An 18,755-nucleotide genomic window follows, 5' to 3' on the forward strand; every position below is an offset into this window, starting at 1 on the left:
TAAGATCAATCATTGCAATTTTGTTTCAGTTGAAACAGCTTAGACTTACATTTTAGTCTAGGACTAGGCTTAAGCCTTGTCTGTGAAGCCGGGGGTTAATGTCAAAAAGATTGATTTAGAATGGTTAAAATAAAATTAAATAAGATATTTTAACCTAATATGTGTATGCAATATGTATTTTCCGCTTCTTTAAAAATCGAGTCTCCACTGTGTCATTCTGTTGTACCATTGCAAGATCATTAAAGGGATAGTTCACCCAAAAATGAAAATTCTGTCATGAATTAGTCATTCTCAAGTCGTTCCAAATCCGTAACACCTTCGCTCATCTTTAGAACACAAAGTAAGATTTTTGATGAGATCCGAGAGCGTTCTGACCCTCCATAGGCCGCAAAACAACTGACACGTTCAAGGCCCAGAAAGGTAGTAAGGACATCATTAAAGAGTCCATGTGACATCAGTGGACCTTAATTTGATAAAGCTACGAGTACTTTTTGTGCACAAAGAAAAGAAAAAGAACAACTTTATTCAACAATTTCTTCTCTTTCATGTCAGTCTTTGACAATTCCGCAAGTTCTTGTGTCTTTCACTGACTTCTACATGTGTGTTTCAGCCAATGAAACTTGGAGAACATCTGAACAGCGTCCTGCTCAGCATGTGTGACGACTCCACGCTCAGCCGACTGTCCGTACGGTCGGCTCTGGATACTTGCAGCGCTCATATTCGTAACTCCAACTGTGACCCTTCATTTTCATACGTCAGGAGGCTGGTGAGACTTGTTCTTGGCAGTCTCTCTCAGGTATGAGTCTATGTGTTTTGTTATTGTTTCAACAATTTTGATTCATTTTAAAGTTACGAATATAAGAAGTAATGACTTCAGCAACTAAATAAAGAATTACTTTGACTCATTCAGTGAATCAGTGAGTTGCCAAAAGAATTCAAATCTGAGTTTAAGAATACAGTACAGTGAGGGAAAAATGATTTAAATCCCTGCTGAAATTATCAGTTTATATTTTTAATGGTAGGTTTATTTGAACACTGAGAGACGTATTTAAAAAAAAGTTATAAATTGATTTGCATTTAAATGAGTGAAATAAGTATTTTGCAAAACATGACTTAGTACTTGGTGGCAAAACCCTTGTTGGCAATCCCAGAGGTCAGACGTTTCTTGTAGTTGGCCTCCAGGTTTGCACACATCTCAGGACGGTCCCATGTCCCACTCCTCTTTGCAGATCCTCTCTAAGTCATTAAGGTTTCGAGGCTGACGTTTGGCAACTCAAACCTTCATCTCGCTCCACTCTATGGCATTAAGGTCTGGAGACTGGCTAGGCCACTCCAGGACCTTAATGTGCTTCTTCTTGAGCCACTCCTTTGTTGCCTTGGCTGTGTGTTTTGGGTCATTGTCATGCTGGAATACCCATCCACGATCCATGTTCAATGGGAAGGAGGTTCTTATCCAAGATTTGATGGTACATGGCCCGTCCATCGCCCCTTTGATGCGGTGCAGTTGTCCTGTTCCTTTAGCAGAAAACACCCCCAAAGCATATTTCCATATTTTGGAATCTGATTGATTGATTGCTTCTGTGGACATGTGTCTTTTATACAGGCAACAAGCTGATATTAGGAGCACTCCCTTAAAGGAGAACTCCGGTGTGATTTTGACCTGAAGTGTATTGAATCATGATACCGAGTGTGAACGTACCTTGCATATCTCATCTCGGTTTGTGTCCAGCTGTCCGAAATCTGGGGTCAGTTAGCCGATGCTCACAACAGGTTGTCAGTGAGAGTCAACAGGGCATCGGAATAGCCATGTAAATAAATCACTGTTTTACGCCATTTACGAGGCACAAAGTAGCTCCACACTTCATTGGTAGACTTCCAAGGGCCCTGACATTTAAAACGAGACATTGAGAACTCAGAAAAAGCACCGGTAGTTTATTTACAAGTAGATTTATACAGACATTTTCCACCAGGAACAGACCGGTCGCCACCATCTTAAATGTAGTCACGATAAGTCGAGTGTCGAGCACGAAGGAAACTACAACCTGATACGTTGATAACCTGATAAATTCCTTGGTGCTCGACACTCGACTTATCGTGACTAAGTTCAGGATGGCGGCGACCGGATTTTCTTTCCCAGGTATTGTCTGTATAAATCTTCTTGTAAATAAATTACCGGTGCTTTTTCTGAGTTCTCAATGTCTCGTTTTAAATGTCAGGGCCCTTGGAAGTCTACCAATGAAGTGTGGCGCTACTTTGTGCCTCGTAAATGGCATAAAACAGTGATTTATTTACATGGCTATTCCGATGCCCTGTTGACTCTCACTGACAACCTGTTGTGAGCATCGGCTAACTGACCCCAGATTTCGGACAGCTGGACACAAACCGAGATGAGATATGCAAGGTACGTTCACACTCGGTATCATGATTCAATACACTTCAGGTCAAAATCACACCGGAGTTCTCCTTTAAAGAGAGTGCTGCTAATCTCAGCTTGTTACCTGTATAAAAAAACACCTGGGAGCCAGAAATCTTGCTGATTCATAGGGGATCAAATACTTATTTCACTCATCAAAATGCAAATCAATTTATAACTTTTTTGAAATATCTTCTGGATTTTTTTTTGTTATTCTGTCTCTCAATGTTCAAATAAACCTACCAATAAAATTGTAGACTGATCATTTCTTTGTCAGTGGGCAAACATACAAAATCAGCAGGGGATCAAATATTTTTTCCCCTCACTTTATATACTTAGATATACTTTTTTTTCTTAAATATTTATTTTATTTTATTTTATTTTCGGTTCTCGAATCCTTCCTCTAATTTGGGTAGTTGATCACATTCAAGCACTAATGATTCCCCACTAACAATATGTGTGAACATGCTGTTCCTATTAACTGAATTGCCTGCACAGTCCAGCCCTATAAAACAGCTTTTAATTAAAAAGGTAGTTAACAGTCTTTCCTGTGCTTGTTTTCTTGTGTTTCATGTCACATCCTGCTCCTCAGGTGCACACTCCCCAGTAGTTTAATTGCACAGCGACACAGAAAGAGCATATTGCCAGGAACAGACGTGTTTCTGCTCTTATTTTCTGCTCCGTGTGCCTTTTTTGCACACTGGGGAGGTAAATGTGAAGTGGTCCAGTAGGGATGCCATCTTCTAATTACTGTTGATTAGTCCTGTGAGTGGCTGCTTGGGTTTGTTCCTCCTGTGAGCAACCCTCCTGAGATTGTTTTTCTCGGGTTTTGTGTCTTCCATTATGTTTGTTTCTTCCTCCTCCAGCAGCCCTGATTTAGTGAAAAACTTGACAGTTTTATTGAAAATGTGTTTTGAATTGGTTTAGCAGCCTCGATTGGGCCCTCTAAGGCCTTAAGAAACTCAATTTAATTTTTTAACCCCAAATTTTGTAAATTACTGATTTTTCCATGTATATAATTTTTTTTTTTTTTATTTTAAATACTTTTTTTTTCAAACAATTCGGGTGGCTTGTGGAGAGAAAACTGATACAGTTTGAGGATTTGAATACAATTGTAAATTAGCTTCAAAAGAGCAGCATTTTTTGAAATAGAAGTCTTTTGTAATCTTTACTGTTACTTTGAATTAATTTACTGCTTCACTGTTGAATTGAAGTGTTATATATGTATGTATCATATAATGATAGTGTGTGACTGTATGATAATTTCTTTCTTTCTTTGATTAAAGTAAGTGATCGCTTCTTGTCTCTCATTTTTGTTTATGTTGTTTATTTAGCTGGACGGTCTGTTGTCTCAAAGCGAAAGGGAGTCAATTCCAGAAAGAAGCAAAGAGATTCGTGAACGTCTGCGAGGAAAAGGCCTTCCAGCAGGTAATAAACACCAGGCACGCACCAGATGTCTTATGTAAAATAAGGCATCTATTGCTTATGTACAAAAGTGAAACTAGAGTTTCATCCTCAGGTTTTTAAACATGCCATTGCTTTCGACTTCTATATTCCTTTCTTCCCCACACACTTGACTTGCACACCCAAACACACAGGCATGTCAATACACGCTCACGCTCCTGATCTTCCAGTCATCTTTTGCGTCAACCGCACATGTGGAGTTGCTGTTAATAAATTGATATTTTGATTGTAATCACAGCTCACAGCTTTCTCCGCTTTCTAATAATCTCTGATTGGTTTAATACCGTGAAGTGCTGTGTTTCATGCTGACTCATCACACAGCATTTATCCAGTTAAGAGGAAGTGATTCAGAATGTAAACACAGCAGGGTTTGGTTCTGACATGACATGGCTTTGGCCCTTCAGGAGCTGCTGCTTATCAGAACTGAAGGATGAAAGATCCTCCCTGCCACAAGAGACAAGCCAGAACAGCGCCAGCAATAGCAATAGATGTGCCAATCTGAAAGTTTAAGATTGGTGCAGAAGTTTCCAGATAAACCCAAGATTGCAGATAGAAAGTTCTGGGGAATTTTGTGGAAATTTTTGTATTTGTTTTTTGAGTAAATTTGTGGTTCTGGAAAGATTTTATGATGTCGTCACAATGAGCAGATAGTTTATGCTATTTAAAAAAATAAATAAAAAATAGCATACTGCTTATTGCATACTGCAAAGTGTATGTGTGTGTGTGTGTGTTTATATATCAGTGTTGTTTTCGTCGACGATGATGAAATCATTTCGTTGACGCCACTTTTTTTCATGACGATAACGAGACGATGACGAGATAAAAATGGCTCGTTGATGACTAAAACATGACGAGACGTGTGTGAGTTTTCGTTGACGAGACGAGAATAGACGAAAATGTTAGTGGGTGGTCCGTCAGACGTTTAAAATGCATGACATGTGCTTATAAAATGCTTATTGTGCATGCCAATTAAAACTTAAAGTATCTGACGCTATGGCAAGCCGTTTTAGCATTAAATACTCTTTGCTATACTATTATGGCAAGCCGTTTTAGCATTCCATCCTTGTTTGTCTTTTATGTTTTAAAACATTCCTTCATTATTGTAATTATTGGTGAAAATAGTCGATCCGGAAGCTCACATTGTGTTGAACTATAGATCTGCTATTTTCAGAACTTATAAGTGACACTACCCAACAGCAAAATACTTACTGACCTACATTAATTTGTTAAAAGACTACTTTTTTCCCTTTTTTTGACTAAAACTAGACTAAAACCTTTTTGACTTTTCGTCGACTAAAACTAGACTAAAACCTTTTTGACTTTTCGTCGACTAAAATTGGACTAAAACTATCACATATAGAAGTGACTAAAATTTGACTAAAACTAAGAAGCATTTTAGTCCAAAAGACTAAGACTAAATCTAAGATGGTTGTCAAAAACAACACTGGTATATATAGATATATAGATATATATATAGATAGATATAGATATAAAGAAATTAACAGGCAAGGACATAAAAATGACCATGTTCAAAAGTTTTCATACACTTGATTCTTAATACTTTCTTTTTTTGTTTAGTGATAGCTGTTCATGAGTCCCTTGTTTGTCCTGAACAGTTAAACTGCCTGCTGTTCTTCAAAAAAGTCTTTCAGGTCCCACAGATTCTTTGTTTTTTCAGCATTTTTGTGTATTTGAACCCTTTCCAACAATAACTGTATTTTGAGATCCATTTTTTACACTTAGGACAACTGAGAGACTCGTATGCAACTATTACAGAAGGTTCAAAAGCTCACTGATGCTTCAGAAGGAAATACGATGCATTAAGAGCCTGGGGTGAAAACTTTTGAACATAAAGATGTGTAAATATTTTCTTATTTTTGCCTAAATATCATATTTTCTTTCATTTAGTACTGTGCCACAGAAAATACTTGTTTCCCAGAAGACAAAATAATTTACCCTGATCTTCAAATTCAAAATTTGAAGCATAAAGCATCCGTGAGCGTTTGAACCTTCTGTAATAGTTGCATATGAGTCCCTCAGTTGTCCTCAGTGTGAAAAGATGGATCTCAAAATCATACAGTCATTGTTAGAAATCTTTCAAATTTGCAAAAATGCTGGAAAACCAAAGAATTTATGGGACCTGAAGGATTTTTCTGAAGAACAGCAGACTGTTTATCTGTTCAGGACAAACAAGGGACTCATGAACAACTATCACTAAGCAATAAACACAGCTGTGGATCATTCAGGTAAAAACAAAGTATTAGAATTGTATATAAACTTTTGAACAGGGTCTTTTTTTTAATAAATGCAACTATTATTTTCTCTCATGGACTATATGTAAATGTCTTTTATGTGAAATATCTTACTCAGGTCAGTACTAAATAAAAAAAATCCCTCTTATTTTGGTAAAATAATTAACATTTTGCAGATTCTGCAAGGTGTATGTAAACTTTTGACTTCAACTATAAATGGTGTAGAATCATTTTTGCTGTTTTAAAGCAATTTTTAACTAAATTTACATTGCAAATTTCACAATTACTGACAAAGATACAGCAAGTAACTTAAACAGGACCTTTCCTTTCGTTTTAAAATGTTATGTAGTATACACAATGTAGTATGCAGTAGGCAGTTTTATTGTAGTAGTTTTAAGTCTTAACATCTCTTGGCCTACTCTTTCGCTCTCTCAGTCTGTTTTTCTCATCTCTCTTTCAGACTTTATATGCTTTATAGTTTAATGATGTGCCAAACAAAGAACTTTTTTTCTCCTTTCTTGTCATCTTTTCTCTCCCCTTCTTCTTTGTTCCTCTCCCAACTTTCCAACTCCCTCACTGCTTTCGCTCTCCATCTATCTTCTGTCTGTCTCTCACTCCTTCTCATCCTCTTCTCTGTGCAAAGACAAGAGTTTGAACCAAATCTAGACAAGCACATCACCACAAACCAAAAGCAGAGTGTTTCATTTTGGAAAATATGACCAGATCTTCCCAGTGGTTTCAGTGGTGCTGCAGCACAAACACAACTGGACGGTTATGTAACTGAGGCATGGCATCGATCAGTAATAGATATTTCCCAGGGTTTTTCTTTTTTCCTGCGTGTTCTGTAGGGTGTTTTGCTTTCATGCTGTTGTCTCTGGCCACGCATCGGGGTCAGGATGTGAGAAAACAAGCCAGCCTAGATGGTGACTCACTCCACACTGGTTTATTTTTGGCTTTACAGATGTCATGAAACCTCAGCAGGAAAGTAATAACTGTGCTCTCGGACTGTGCCATTGTTCTCATTTCGCAAATTGAATGTATACGTGCTCACACTAGCCTTCAGGAGAAAAGCCCCTGCAGCAATGCTAATCCTGCTTAGCTTGAAAAAATACACAGCACTTTAGCACAGCAATGTTGCATCTGTTTAAGGGTGGTCAATTAGCAAAGCTGTTGTGGCAACACATTGAGCCCTAATGTTTATGCAAAGGATGATACATTTTTATTATGTTCAAAGCAGCCAAATGACTTACCCGATCGTTCAATAGATTCTTTGAAAATTGCTGATTCAGGTATTTATGAGTGAGTCATTGAATCATTCTTTCAAACTATGTTTTTTAAACAATTCAAATGTATTTGTCATTGAATCATTCATTCAAGAGAGACGTCCAGAAACGCAGATTTAGGTATTTAAGTGAGGCAAAAAATGTTTGTCATTGAATCATTAATACAAAAGATTAGTTTCAAAATGCTTATTCAGGTTCTTGTGAGTGGGTCATTAAATCATTTTTTTTAAAAATAATAACTTTAAAAAATAAAATAAAATTCAAATGTATTTGTCATTGAATCATTCATTCAAGATATTCATTCAAAAATGCTGATCCAGGTATTCGTAAGTAAGTCATTGTATCAATCTTACAAACTTTTTAAAAATAATCCAAATGTATTTGTCATTGAATCATTCATTCAAGAGATTCGTTCAGAAACGCTGATTCAGGTCTTTATGAGAGTGTCCAAAAATGTATTTGTCATTGAAACATTCATTGAAGAGATTTGTTCAAAAATGCTGATTCTAGTTTTTGAGTGAGTCATTGAATCATTCTTTTAAAACATTTTTAAAATAATTTAAATGGACTTGTCATTGAATAATTTATTCAAGAGATTTGTTTAAAAACTCTGATTCAGGTATTTATGAGTGAGTCATTGAATCATTCTTACAGACAATTGTTTTTACATATGTGACCCTGGACCACAAAACCAGTCATAAGGTTAAATTTTACAAAACTGAGATGTATACATCATATGAAAGCTCAACAGATAAGCTTTCTATTGATATATGGTTTGTTAGGATAGGACAATATTTGGCCGAGATACATCTATTGGAAAATCTGGAATCTGAGGGTGCAAAAAAATCACCTTTAAAGTTCTCCAAATTAAGTTCTTAACAATGCATATTACTAATCAAAAATTACATTTTGATATATTTATAGTAGGAATTTTACAAAAAAATCTTCATGGAACATAATCTTTACTATCCTAATGATTTTTGGCATAAAAGAAAAATCAATAATTTTGACCCATGTATTTTTGGCTATTGCTACAAATATACCCCAGCGACTTAAGACTGGTTTTGTGGTCCAGGGTCACATATTTCAAATGTATTTGTCATTGAATTATTCATTTAAGAAATCAGTCAAAAAATGCTAATTCAGGTATTTATGAGTGAGTCAAAAATGTATTTGTCATTGAGTTATTCATTCAAGAGTTTCGTTCCAAATCGCTGATTTAGGTATTAATGAGTAATTAAAAAAATATATGCGATTAAATCCAAGAAATTTGTTTAAAAAATGCTGATTTAGCTATTTATGAGTGAATCAAAAAAATGTTGCCATTGAATCATTTGTTCAAGACATTTGTTTAAAAACACTGATTCAGGTATTTATGAGTGAGTCACTGAATCATTCTTTTTTTAATAATTCAAATGTTTTTTTCGTTGGATCATTCATTCAAGAAAATTTCAAAAACGCTGATTCAGGTATATATGAATGAGTCATTAAATCCTTCTTTCCAAAATGTTTTTTTTTTTTTGAATAATTCAAATATATTTGTCATTGAATCATTCATTTAAGTAATTTGTTCAAAACACTGATTCAGGTATTTATGAGTGAGTCATTGATTCATTCTTTTAAACATTTTTTTTAATACAAATATATTTTTCATTGAAACATTAATTCAAGAGATTCGTTCAAAAACACTGATTTAAGTATTTATGAGTGAGTCATTGAATCATTATTTCAAACATTTTTTTTTAATTATTCAAATATATTTGTCATTGAATCATTTATTCAAGAAATTCGTTTAAAAACACTGATTCAGGTATTTATGAATGAGACATTGAATCATTCTTTCAAAAATATTTTTTTATATAGTTCAAATATATTTGTGATCTCTATTTGAAACAAACAAACAAAAAAATAAAAAGATCATGATTCTCAATTTATCCAGAATCGTGCAGCTCTTGTGTCTAAGCCAGTGTGTAATGACTTTAGCATGCCTCTCTTCGTTAACCACTTGAGCTCACCCCAGCTTTGTCGATATACTAAGCTTTTTATGAAACATGAGAGAAAAGGCCTCTTGTTGAGCCATTCAAAGCTCAAACAGTGCCCTAAGAGAGAACCATCTGGAACATCCATGTCTTCCTGATTGACGGGGCTGGAATCGGCGTGGCTAACGAGCGTGTCGCTGGAAGCCCAGGGTGAAATCAGAGAGGCTTTAGAAGAGCTCGTAACCTGTAGAAGGCCACCATTGTTCCTTCTGTTCTTTCAGCCAATTAGAGCCCATTTAATCTCGCCTTGACAAACGCGATGCAATAAAAATGCTCAGCAAGTCACCAAGGGTCCTACATTTAGTTCATGTCCTTCAAAGCAGTCCACTTTTGCAAGTTCATGTACATTTAATCTTTTTTTATGTTTTCTTTCCTCTTACTTAGGCCGTAGCGCCGCCCATCGTGTGCTGGAACGCTACAGAGCCCGAACCCAGGAGCAGGCCAACCTGAATCGTGGACTCAGCCGCTCTATGGGCTCTCTGCCCATCCAGGACCTTGTCCGAGCAGATGAAGGACTTACTCAGTACCCTCCTTCGGAATACCACGCTGGGTCAGAATCCTCTGCCGAACTCTACCATCAACGCCAACAACAACAACCACAACAGCAGCAGCGTGGTCGACCCATTGATGTGAACCAGCGTTCACAGCCCCACCAGAGAAACAAAAGCTGGGCCTCCTCAGCAGACCTGGCCTGTCTTGACCCGGATATGCTCCGCTTTGGGGCCCTGGAGGATGCCCGCAGGGGTAGCAATGCCCTGAGCACTCGCTCGGCCAGTCGACACAAGACCTCTTCAAAGTCAAGGGACTCCAGGTACACAGACTTTGGGAGCCTAGATGTCAGGAAGGCCCATCACCATTCAAGTCAGTCCGTCGGCTCGGCGTTCAACAGCGCTTATGACCGGATCAGAGAGAAGCATAAGAAACTGCAAGCGCTCAAACAGGCCATGGATGGTGAGTACTGATGCTGAGTTACTTGTATGTTCTCTTAGGTGGTGACAATAGTGAGATTGTTTAAATTTTTGTTGTTGTTTTTTTACTCTTACTAAAGTCTGCACATTGTAAATTATTATGGCCAGAAAAACATCATTTTTTACACATGTAAAACAATCAAATACTGTTTATTTGAAATTTTCAAAAAACGATATGTGGATCTCAGGAAATGCGTATTTTGCATAAACAATGATATATATAATAATAATAATTATTAGTAGTAGTATTATATAGAAATAAATAATAATTATTATTATTAATATTTAGTGCTGTCAAATGATTAATCGTGATTAATCACATCCAAAAATAAAAGTTTTTGTTCAAATATGTATATATGTGTGTACTGTGTATATTTATTGTGTGTATATATAAATACACACACATGCATGGATATATTTAATAAAAATATGTTGTGTTTATATATTAAATATATGTATACATAATATTAATTATATGAATAAAAATATATATATGTACGTACATGTAAATATTTTCTAAATATAAACTGTATGTGTGTGTATTTATATATACATAAGAAATATACACAGTACACATATGTATATTATTTGAACAAAAACATTTATTTTGGATGTGATTAATCACGATTAATCATTTGACAGCACTATTAATATTATTAGACTTTTTAAAACCAAAATATATATTTTGCATAAACTAAATGATATTTTTTTTTTTGGTTAGGACAATTAAGCATTTTTTCCTACTAACTGCATGCATCTAAAATATATAAACAAACAATATTTAATATATAATCTATAATGTTTTTTATAATAAGTATAATAATATAAAATTGATTTTTTTTTACTAAACTGCTATTTTTATTTATTTAATTAATCATATGACACATTTTTAAAAATTTTAAGATGTACTTTATTTAAAATGTGCTTTAAAAAAAATTAAAAACTTTTAAAATGCATCAAATATCAAAGGTGCCAGTAAAAACTGTTATAATATAACAAGATTTCTATTAGAAATAAATGATCTCTATTCATCAAAAACATTTGTGGAAAAAAAAAATTGGGTTTTCACAAAAATATAAACAAAAATCAAAGAAAAAAAATGCTTAATTGTCCTGAAAAAATGTCAAAATGAGTAATATATTAGAATTGGTTTAATTTTATGCAAAATATGTATTTTCGTTACAAAAGAAGTTCTCAGTGTTGATTGAGGACAAAAAAAATAGCAAAATATATGTACATTAGAATCATTTCTGAAGGATTGTACATTTTAAAATATATTCAGTTATTTAAAAACAGTTTAAATTATTGTATTTTACAGTTTACTGTATATTTTATTAAATATTGGCAGGCTTGGGCAGCGTAAACAATTTTTTACAAACCATAAACTTGCAGATCAGTAGTTTGCATGTAGGCTTCATTTTATTTATATACATATGTTTTTATCTTGTAATTTACAGGTTAAATATGATCCAATTTTTATGTCATGCTTTATGAGACTGACTCTAATGTCAGAAAAACACATTGAGGAAAATACAAACAATGTCTGTGGTTGTGTAAATTAGCAGAGATTTTGTGATTGTAAAATCCAAATCCAGGATTAGTTGTTCCTCGAGCTCATTCTATCAACAAGACTTTGTTTGTTGTGAGTTGTGCAAAGCTAGTCGTCACAGTGGAACTGGTGATTTCAGCCATTTATGTGTATAGTATGAATCAGATGCTCAATGTGCTGTTTGCCTGAAACTAGCGTTGATGTAATTGTAATTGCTGTTTGTAATCAAAAGATTGCAGCGAAACATTTAACCCCGTGTTGCTGGATGGTGTGTAACTTAACATGGCATAGTGGTGACATCACGCGAAGTTACAGAAACTAATTGCAGCAGTTTCGGTCATGTGGCAGTAAGTGTTTCATTCTGCAGGCTTCAAGCCAAATGCTAAATTTCAGTTGATGTGACAGGTTTAACCAGGCTGGTTAACAGTGTGTATTTCTAAAAGCTACTGATTGTGACTCATAACTAGAATGCAGTTACTATTAGATATACAGCAGCAACCATGTGTGTGTGTGTGTGTGTGTGTGTGTGTGGGTGTTTCAAATGAATGTTTGGCTCTTCTGATGCTTTGAGTTCCTGTGCAGTAAAAGACACGCATCTCGCGGCACGCAGAGCCGAGGTGTCTGTGTGTGGTGGGAGTGAATGAGGGTTATGAATGGGTTTTGCGTGGCTTTTGCGCGTGCGGCGGGTTGCCAGGTTCTTTATGACTCAGACTGGCTGAGGGCTCCAGATTCCTGGAACTAATTAGAGAGATGGATAATTCTGGGCCTTCAAAGCTCACATACTTATGCTAGCTTTTCACTCTCTCTCTTTTGGTCGTTCACTCTCTCTGGCTCTCGCTGGCCATTTTCCGCTAGCTTTTCATTCAAAACTTTCCACTGCTCCCCAGTGTTGTGGAAAGTCATTTGAAGTAGTTTAACATCAGTCAAGCTATCCTTTTGAAAAAGTTCCCTGCTAGCTACTGATAAAAAGTAGCTGACTAAGCAGCTTTGGGGCTGACATAAATGTTTTGTTTTGTTTTGTTTTGTTTTTGTTTTATTTAGTTTTAATTTTAATTTAGGCCTGATTTCACAGACAGGGCTTACACTTAACCAGGATTAGGCCATAGTTTAATTAGCACATTTAAGTAATTTTTACAAACGTGCCTATCTAAATATTCTTTATTTTTTATTTTTAGTCCAGTACAGTATTTTTTTTATTTTTTGTAATTACAGATTTTTTTGTATATTTTAAGGACAAAAAAATGTATCAAAATGATTTTATTTTTATTTGTATTTATGTTTGGGGATGGTCTTTTATTTTAATTTTATTAATTACATTTTTTTTATTTATTTATTTATTTATTAATTTTTTATTATTTTAAGATGGTATGCAAATTATCAATTTTAGTTTAATGTAATTTCTTTTTTGTTTAGTTTATTTTTAATTGAGTTATTTAATTTAATGTAGTTTCAATTTAATCTAATTTAATTTAATTATATATTTTTTTATTTTAGTAATGAAAGTACTTTTTTAATCATAAATTTTGTACGTTTTAAGAACTTATTAAAAAAATGATCTATGTTATTATTTATGTTTTATTTTATTTGTAATTTAATTTAATTTAGATTTCTTTAATGTAATTTTATTTTTTATTTTACTTTAAGACAGTATGCAAAATTATCTATATTTTATTTAAATTTATTTATTTTTGATTAGTTTATTTTTAATTGGCTAATTGTTTAATATAAGGTAGTTTTAATTGAATTGCATTTATCTTTTATTTAGTTTTTTTATTTTATTTAGTAAGTACAATACTTTTTCAGGAAGTATCTAAATTATTTTACTTAACTGTATTTTATTAACTTTGGGGATGACTTCAATATTTTAATTTTACTTTCTATTTTAGTTCATTTTTAATGTTTTTGTTTGTTTTTAATTTAATTTAGTTTTAATTGAATGAATTAATGTTTCTTTTTACAAAATTATCTAAAAAAAAATAAAAAAAATTTTATCGTGTCATTTACAAAAGTCTTATCTAAATTTTTATTTTAGTAATTACAGTACTGTTTTTCTTAAAGTTATATTTTTTAGATTTGAAGAGCTTATTGAATAATTAAATAATGATCTAAATTGTTTTGTTTATAATTGTTTTATTTTAATATAACGTAAAAAAAATTGTATACATTTTTAATGGCAGATTTAAGATTTTATCTTCAATAAAAAATATTGCATTTAAGTTACCCTTTTTTATTAAACTGAATATTATATATACTGAGTGTATATATATTTAGTGTGTAATAATATACATTTAAATGAACTGTCCACTAAAATTACTTTCCATTGCTTAACTGAGGACATATATTTGGTCTGGAATTTTTTATCTGACAGTTTGCTTGACTGAAAATCTGTGTTCAATACAGTATGACAAAAAAAATGTAATTTATGCTCCTATATTGTCTCTCTTCCTTCTTACTGCTGCCTTGCAGTCTCCATAAGAGATTGTTGAATTCTTCATATGTGCCACATTCATGTACACATCCTTCGCCTGGCCTCCATCTGGACATTTTCTCGATGGTGTGAAGCTGTGCATTGCTTCATAATAATAAAGCTCAGGCTTTTCTATCCGACCTGGCCCTGAACTGAGCCTGCAAGCTGTTTGGCTGCTATTTTTACCACGCTTCAGCTCAGAACCAAAGACATACTCTTCCCAGTCCATGCAGCTTTTTCCTCATGAATCCATTAAGCTTTTCTGTCTGAGGCTGTCAATACTCTACACTGCTTTTGCTTTTTTAACGTAAAATGTTAGTCAAGGTTTTTTTTTTTTTGAACCAGAAATCAATTTAGTTTCTCATGAGTGCTCCATTCGCTCTTAGACTCATGAAATTAAATAACTTATTTATTACTGTACCTTTAAGACTTATGTAAATGACCTGATTGGCTACCTTTTGATTAACTTTATTAATATGTGAAGGTACTCATGGGTATGATGTAATAAGGGGGGCATTTTTAGGTTTTTGCAGCTTTGATTCAATTATACTGAACTCTTTTACTGCAAAAAAGGTAGGAAAAATCCTGTTTTTTAAAGAATCTTTGCACATAACCTTAATCATTTAATAATGTTCTTTTCATTTTAATTTAAATATGACTGATATGTTTAAATTAGAATCATAGTGCAAAATTCTGTGCTTAATTTATTTTATTTCATATTTTCAGAATTTTGTGGCATAGCAAGAATCTTATATATTCAGTTATGTAATATTATTATTTTTTTTATTTTACACTAAATATGACTGAAATGGTTTAATTAGAATCAAGGTGCAAATTTGCATATTTTTTGTTTTGGCACACAGCAAAGACCCTAATTATATAATATGTTTTTATATTACGTTAAATATGACCAAAATATTTTAATTGGAATCAATTGCAAATGCAATTTTTTTTTTTTTTTTTGGCATTTTATTTAATTTATCTTTATTTTATATATATATATATATATATATATATATATATATATATATATATATTATTATTATTTTACTTTACTGTATTTTAATTTGAATTATTTTCTTTTTCTTTAAGTATGACTGAATTCAGAATCATTGTGCTAATGTCCATGTTTTTTATTTTATTATTGTTATTTTTATTTTATTTTCAGAATTTTTGGCACATAGCAAAAACCTTAATTGTGTAATATTGTTTTTTTTTTTTTAACTTTAAATATGCCTGAAATGTTTTATTAAGAATAGGGCTGCAACTAACGACTATTTTAATAGTCGACTAGTCACCGACTATTGAAACGATTAGTCGACTAATCGGATAATTATTCAATTTTTCTAAAATTTAGCATGAGATTGCTTTAATTATGTTGAAAATGATAGTAAACACAAGAAAGAAGGGGGTACTTCAATGAAAAATGCATATTTTATTGAACTTTGCTGCTGATAGGCCAATTTATACTAAAAGTAAATAAAAATGCCATGTCTAAAACCAATTAGGCACAGTGCTCGGTCAGTATAGACATAAATGCATAAATAAAGAAACTATCATTTTTTTAAAGGACAGGTACATTTGTTTTATAAGAAAAAATAAATTAAAATCAAGTAAACATTTTCTTCCTGTAAACCAGGGGCAGGCACATTAGCAGCAATAAAACAGTAAACAAAAATGTACATCCAAAACAAAACGTCTTGGCTTCCATGTTATTTAAATCTTACCGAGGCGAGCCAAACTCTGTTTCATTCAACTGTCCGAAGTGCTTTCTCTTTAAATGTTCGTGCATCACAGCGGTGCTGCCGTAATACGCAAATTCAGGTAATCTTTTTATTCGTCGTATCCAGGCTAAAATGTTCCCAAACTTTACGCCTGTTTTACACATACTCCATTTGCACTGCGTCTTCAGTCCGTGCGTTAGTATGCGGTGCAGAAGCAGCACAGACTCGTTTTGCTTTCACACAGAACGCGTTTACCACATACACAATATTTATCCGTTATTTTGATTTCAAATACAAACGTGCTTTTTCGGCATTGTGATCCTCTTTTATGACAGTACACTAATACAACAATACTAGACATATTCACGTTTAAACTCAAATGGAAACGTGTTGACTGTGAAACAGTTGACTTCATTTATATGCATTTATGGGACATTTTCGTGTCAATCCATGTTTATTTTTACAGCGAACAATGCCCTGTCACTTTAATTCAGCGCATGCAGCACAGCAAAAAATAGACACTGTGCCGAAACGATCGCTGCACTGCTTCTGGCACGCACTGCCGGACAGCAACCGCGTGCATTGTGAACTCCGTTAACATGGGTGCGGAAAAAATACGCAACGCACACGCACTACAGACGGATTATGTGTGAAACGGGCGTTTTGGTACGCGAGGCTGCTGCGTTGGATGCCGCCATTTCTGTATGTTATCGCTCAGCATAGAAGCTAATGCGCATGTGCGACTCTCGGCAGAGATTGTAATGAAGAGAGATGCCTCACTCGGTCGGAAAAAACATGTCTGGCGACAACTTCGACAATGAAATTCATTGTCGACTATTTCTATTATCGATTTTTGTCGACAACGTCGACGAATCGTTGCGGCCCTAATTAAGAATCGTGGTGCAAATTACCATATTTTTTATTTTATTTTATTTTTTATTTATGTATTCTTTTTATTTACTTTTTTTTTTAATAGAGTTTTTGGCACATAGCAAAAACCTTAATTATGTAATTTTTGTTTTAATTTGGTGCAAAGTTCCCTTTTTTACATTTTATTTTACTATTTTTTTATTCATAGTGCAAATTTCCATTTTTTAAATTTATTTGTTTATTTATTTATTTTCAGAATTTATGTGAAGGTACTCATGGTTATGATGTAATAAAGGAGACATTTTTAGGTTTTTGCAGTAAAAAAAGTAGGAAAAGTCCTGTTTTCAATTATTCTCTAATGTTATCTAAAGTGGAGTGTAAGATGAATCTGTGCCATCATATTGCTTTCGTGAGGGAAAACAAGATTGTGTATCGTGCCTTCTGTCCGTCCGCTTGTGTAAACACAAGCCGGACTCATTTTCCTGACAATAATGGGCCGCATTGCCCGCAATCCTGAAGAGAAGGAATGTCCAGCCCTATTAGAGCGGAGTCCACAAAGCGTGATGGCAAAGAGAGTATATTTTGATTGTTTTAGTGCCTTGATTTGCTGTGAATGAATGTAATGGAGCAGGGATCATTTGTTCAGGCATAGAAATGTATTGTTTGGGGCCTGTTTTGTATGTTGTTGCATCTTTATTGCTTTCTTTGCTATTGCTTCTCAGGGTTTACAGTGTAAATCCATCATCTAGTGCTGTGATTTGCATTCTTTCTGTTGTTTTTGACTTCTTGGGTGTCATGTTTGATATGAAGTTGTCATCTTTGTAATGCAGTAAATTCAAAGAACCTACGTGTTGGATTTCAGTGTCACCTGGCTGTTTTAAATATGTGCGCCAGCTTCGATTTCACTCTCAAATTTTTAGCTTTAGGAAGCTTGCCTCGTGAATCTGAAGAAGTTTCTTATTGAGTTATGTTGTAAATGATCTGGTCATCTGGCTATTTGTTTGTTTGATAACACTTTTTTTAGCTTTCAATTATGAATCTAAAGGAAATATGATACATCATCTGATATAGATTTTATTTTTGTTTGTTTGTTTGCTTTTAGTAGCTTTTGTTCCTCTCAATTATCCAATAATCCAATTCTCATTTAAACATCATCTGATCCCAGTGTTTTTATATGGTTCCTTTTATTTTATTCAGAATTTTTGGCACATTGCAAAAATCTTAGTTGTAATATTATTATTATTATTATTATTATTATTATTATTATTATTATTATTATTATTATTATTATTATTATTATTATTATTATATTTTATGTTAAATATGACTAAAATATTTTAATTGGAAATTTCCTTTTTTTACATGTTATTTTATTCTACTTTATTTTATTTTTCTATTTTTATTATTTTACTTTACTCTTATTTTAGATTTAATTATTTTATTTCAATTTATTTTTCTCTAAATATGACTGAATTTAGAATCATGGTGCATTTCCAAATTTTTCATTTTATTTTATTTGTAGAATATTGGCACATAGCAATGACCTTAATTATGTCTTTTTTTTTTTTAATATGACTGAAATAATTGGGATCATGGTGCATTTTTATTTATTATTTTACTTCACTTTATTTAAAATTATTTTGTTTATTAAAATTTATTTTTATTTTACATTAAATACGACTGAAATTCGAATCATGGTGCAAATTTATCATTTTGTATTTTATTT

The 18,755-nt window shown here is 33.2% G+C and overlaps 1 protein-coding gene across 1 annotated transcript in view; it reads left to right on the forward strand.

The window, feature by feature from the left end:
• Nucleotides 1–613: 613 nt before the first annotated feature.
• The window catches only part of ptpn13 (protein tyrosine phosphatase non-receptor type 13), an 82,525-nt gene continuing 64,383 nt past the window's right edge, over nt 614–18,755 (forward strand). Inside the window, exons 1-3 of the mRNA XM_073824459.1 lie at nt 614–796; nt 3,748–3,841; nt 9,836–10,402. Of these exons, the coding sequence (XP_073680560.1) occupies nt 614–796; nt 3,748–3,841; nt 9,836–10,402 (844 nt within the window). The remainder of the gene's footprint in view (nt 797–3,747; nt 3,842–9,835; nt 10,403–18,755) is intronic.

Source organism: Garra rufa, chromosome 19 (assembly GCF_049309525.1).
Source record: "Garra rufa chromosome 19, GarRuf1.0, whole genome shotgun sequence".
Lineage (NCBI taxonomy): Eukaryota > Metazoa > Chordata > Actinopteri > Cypriniformes > Cyprinidae > Garra > Garra rufa.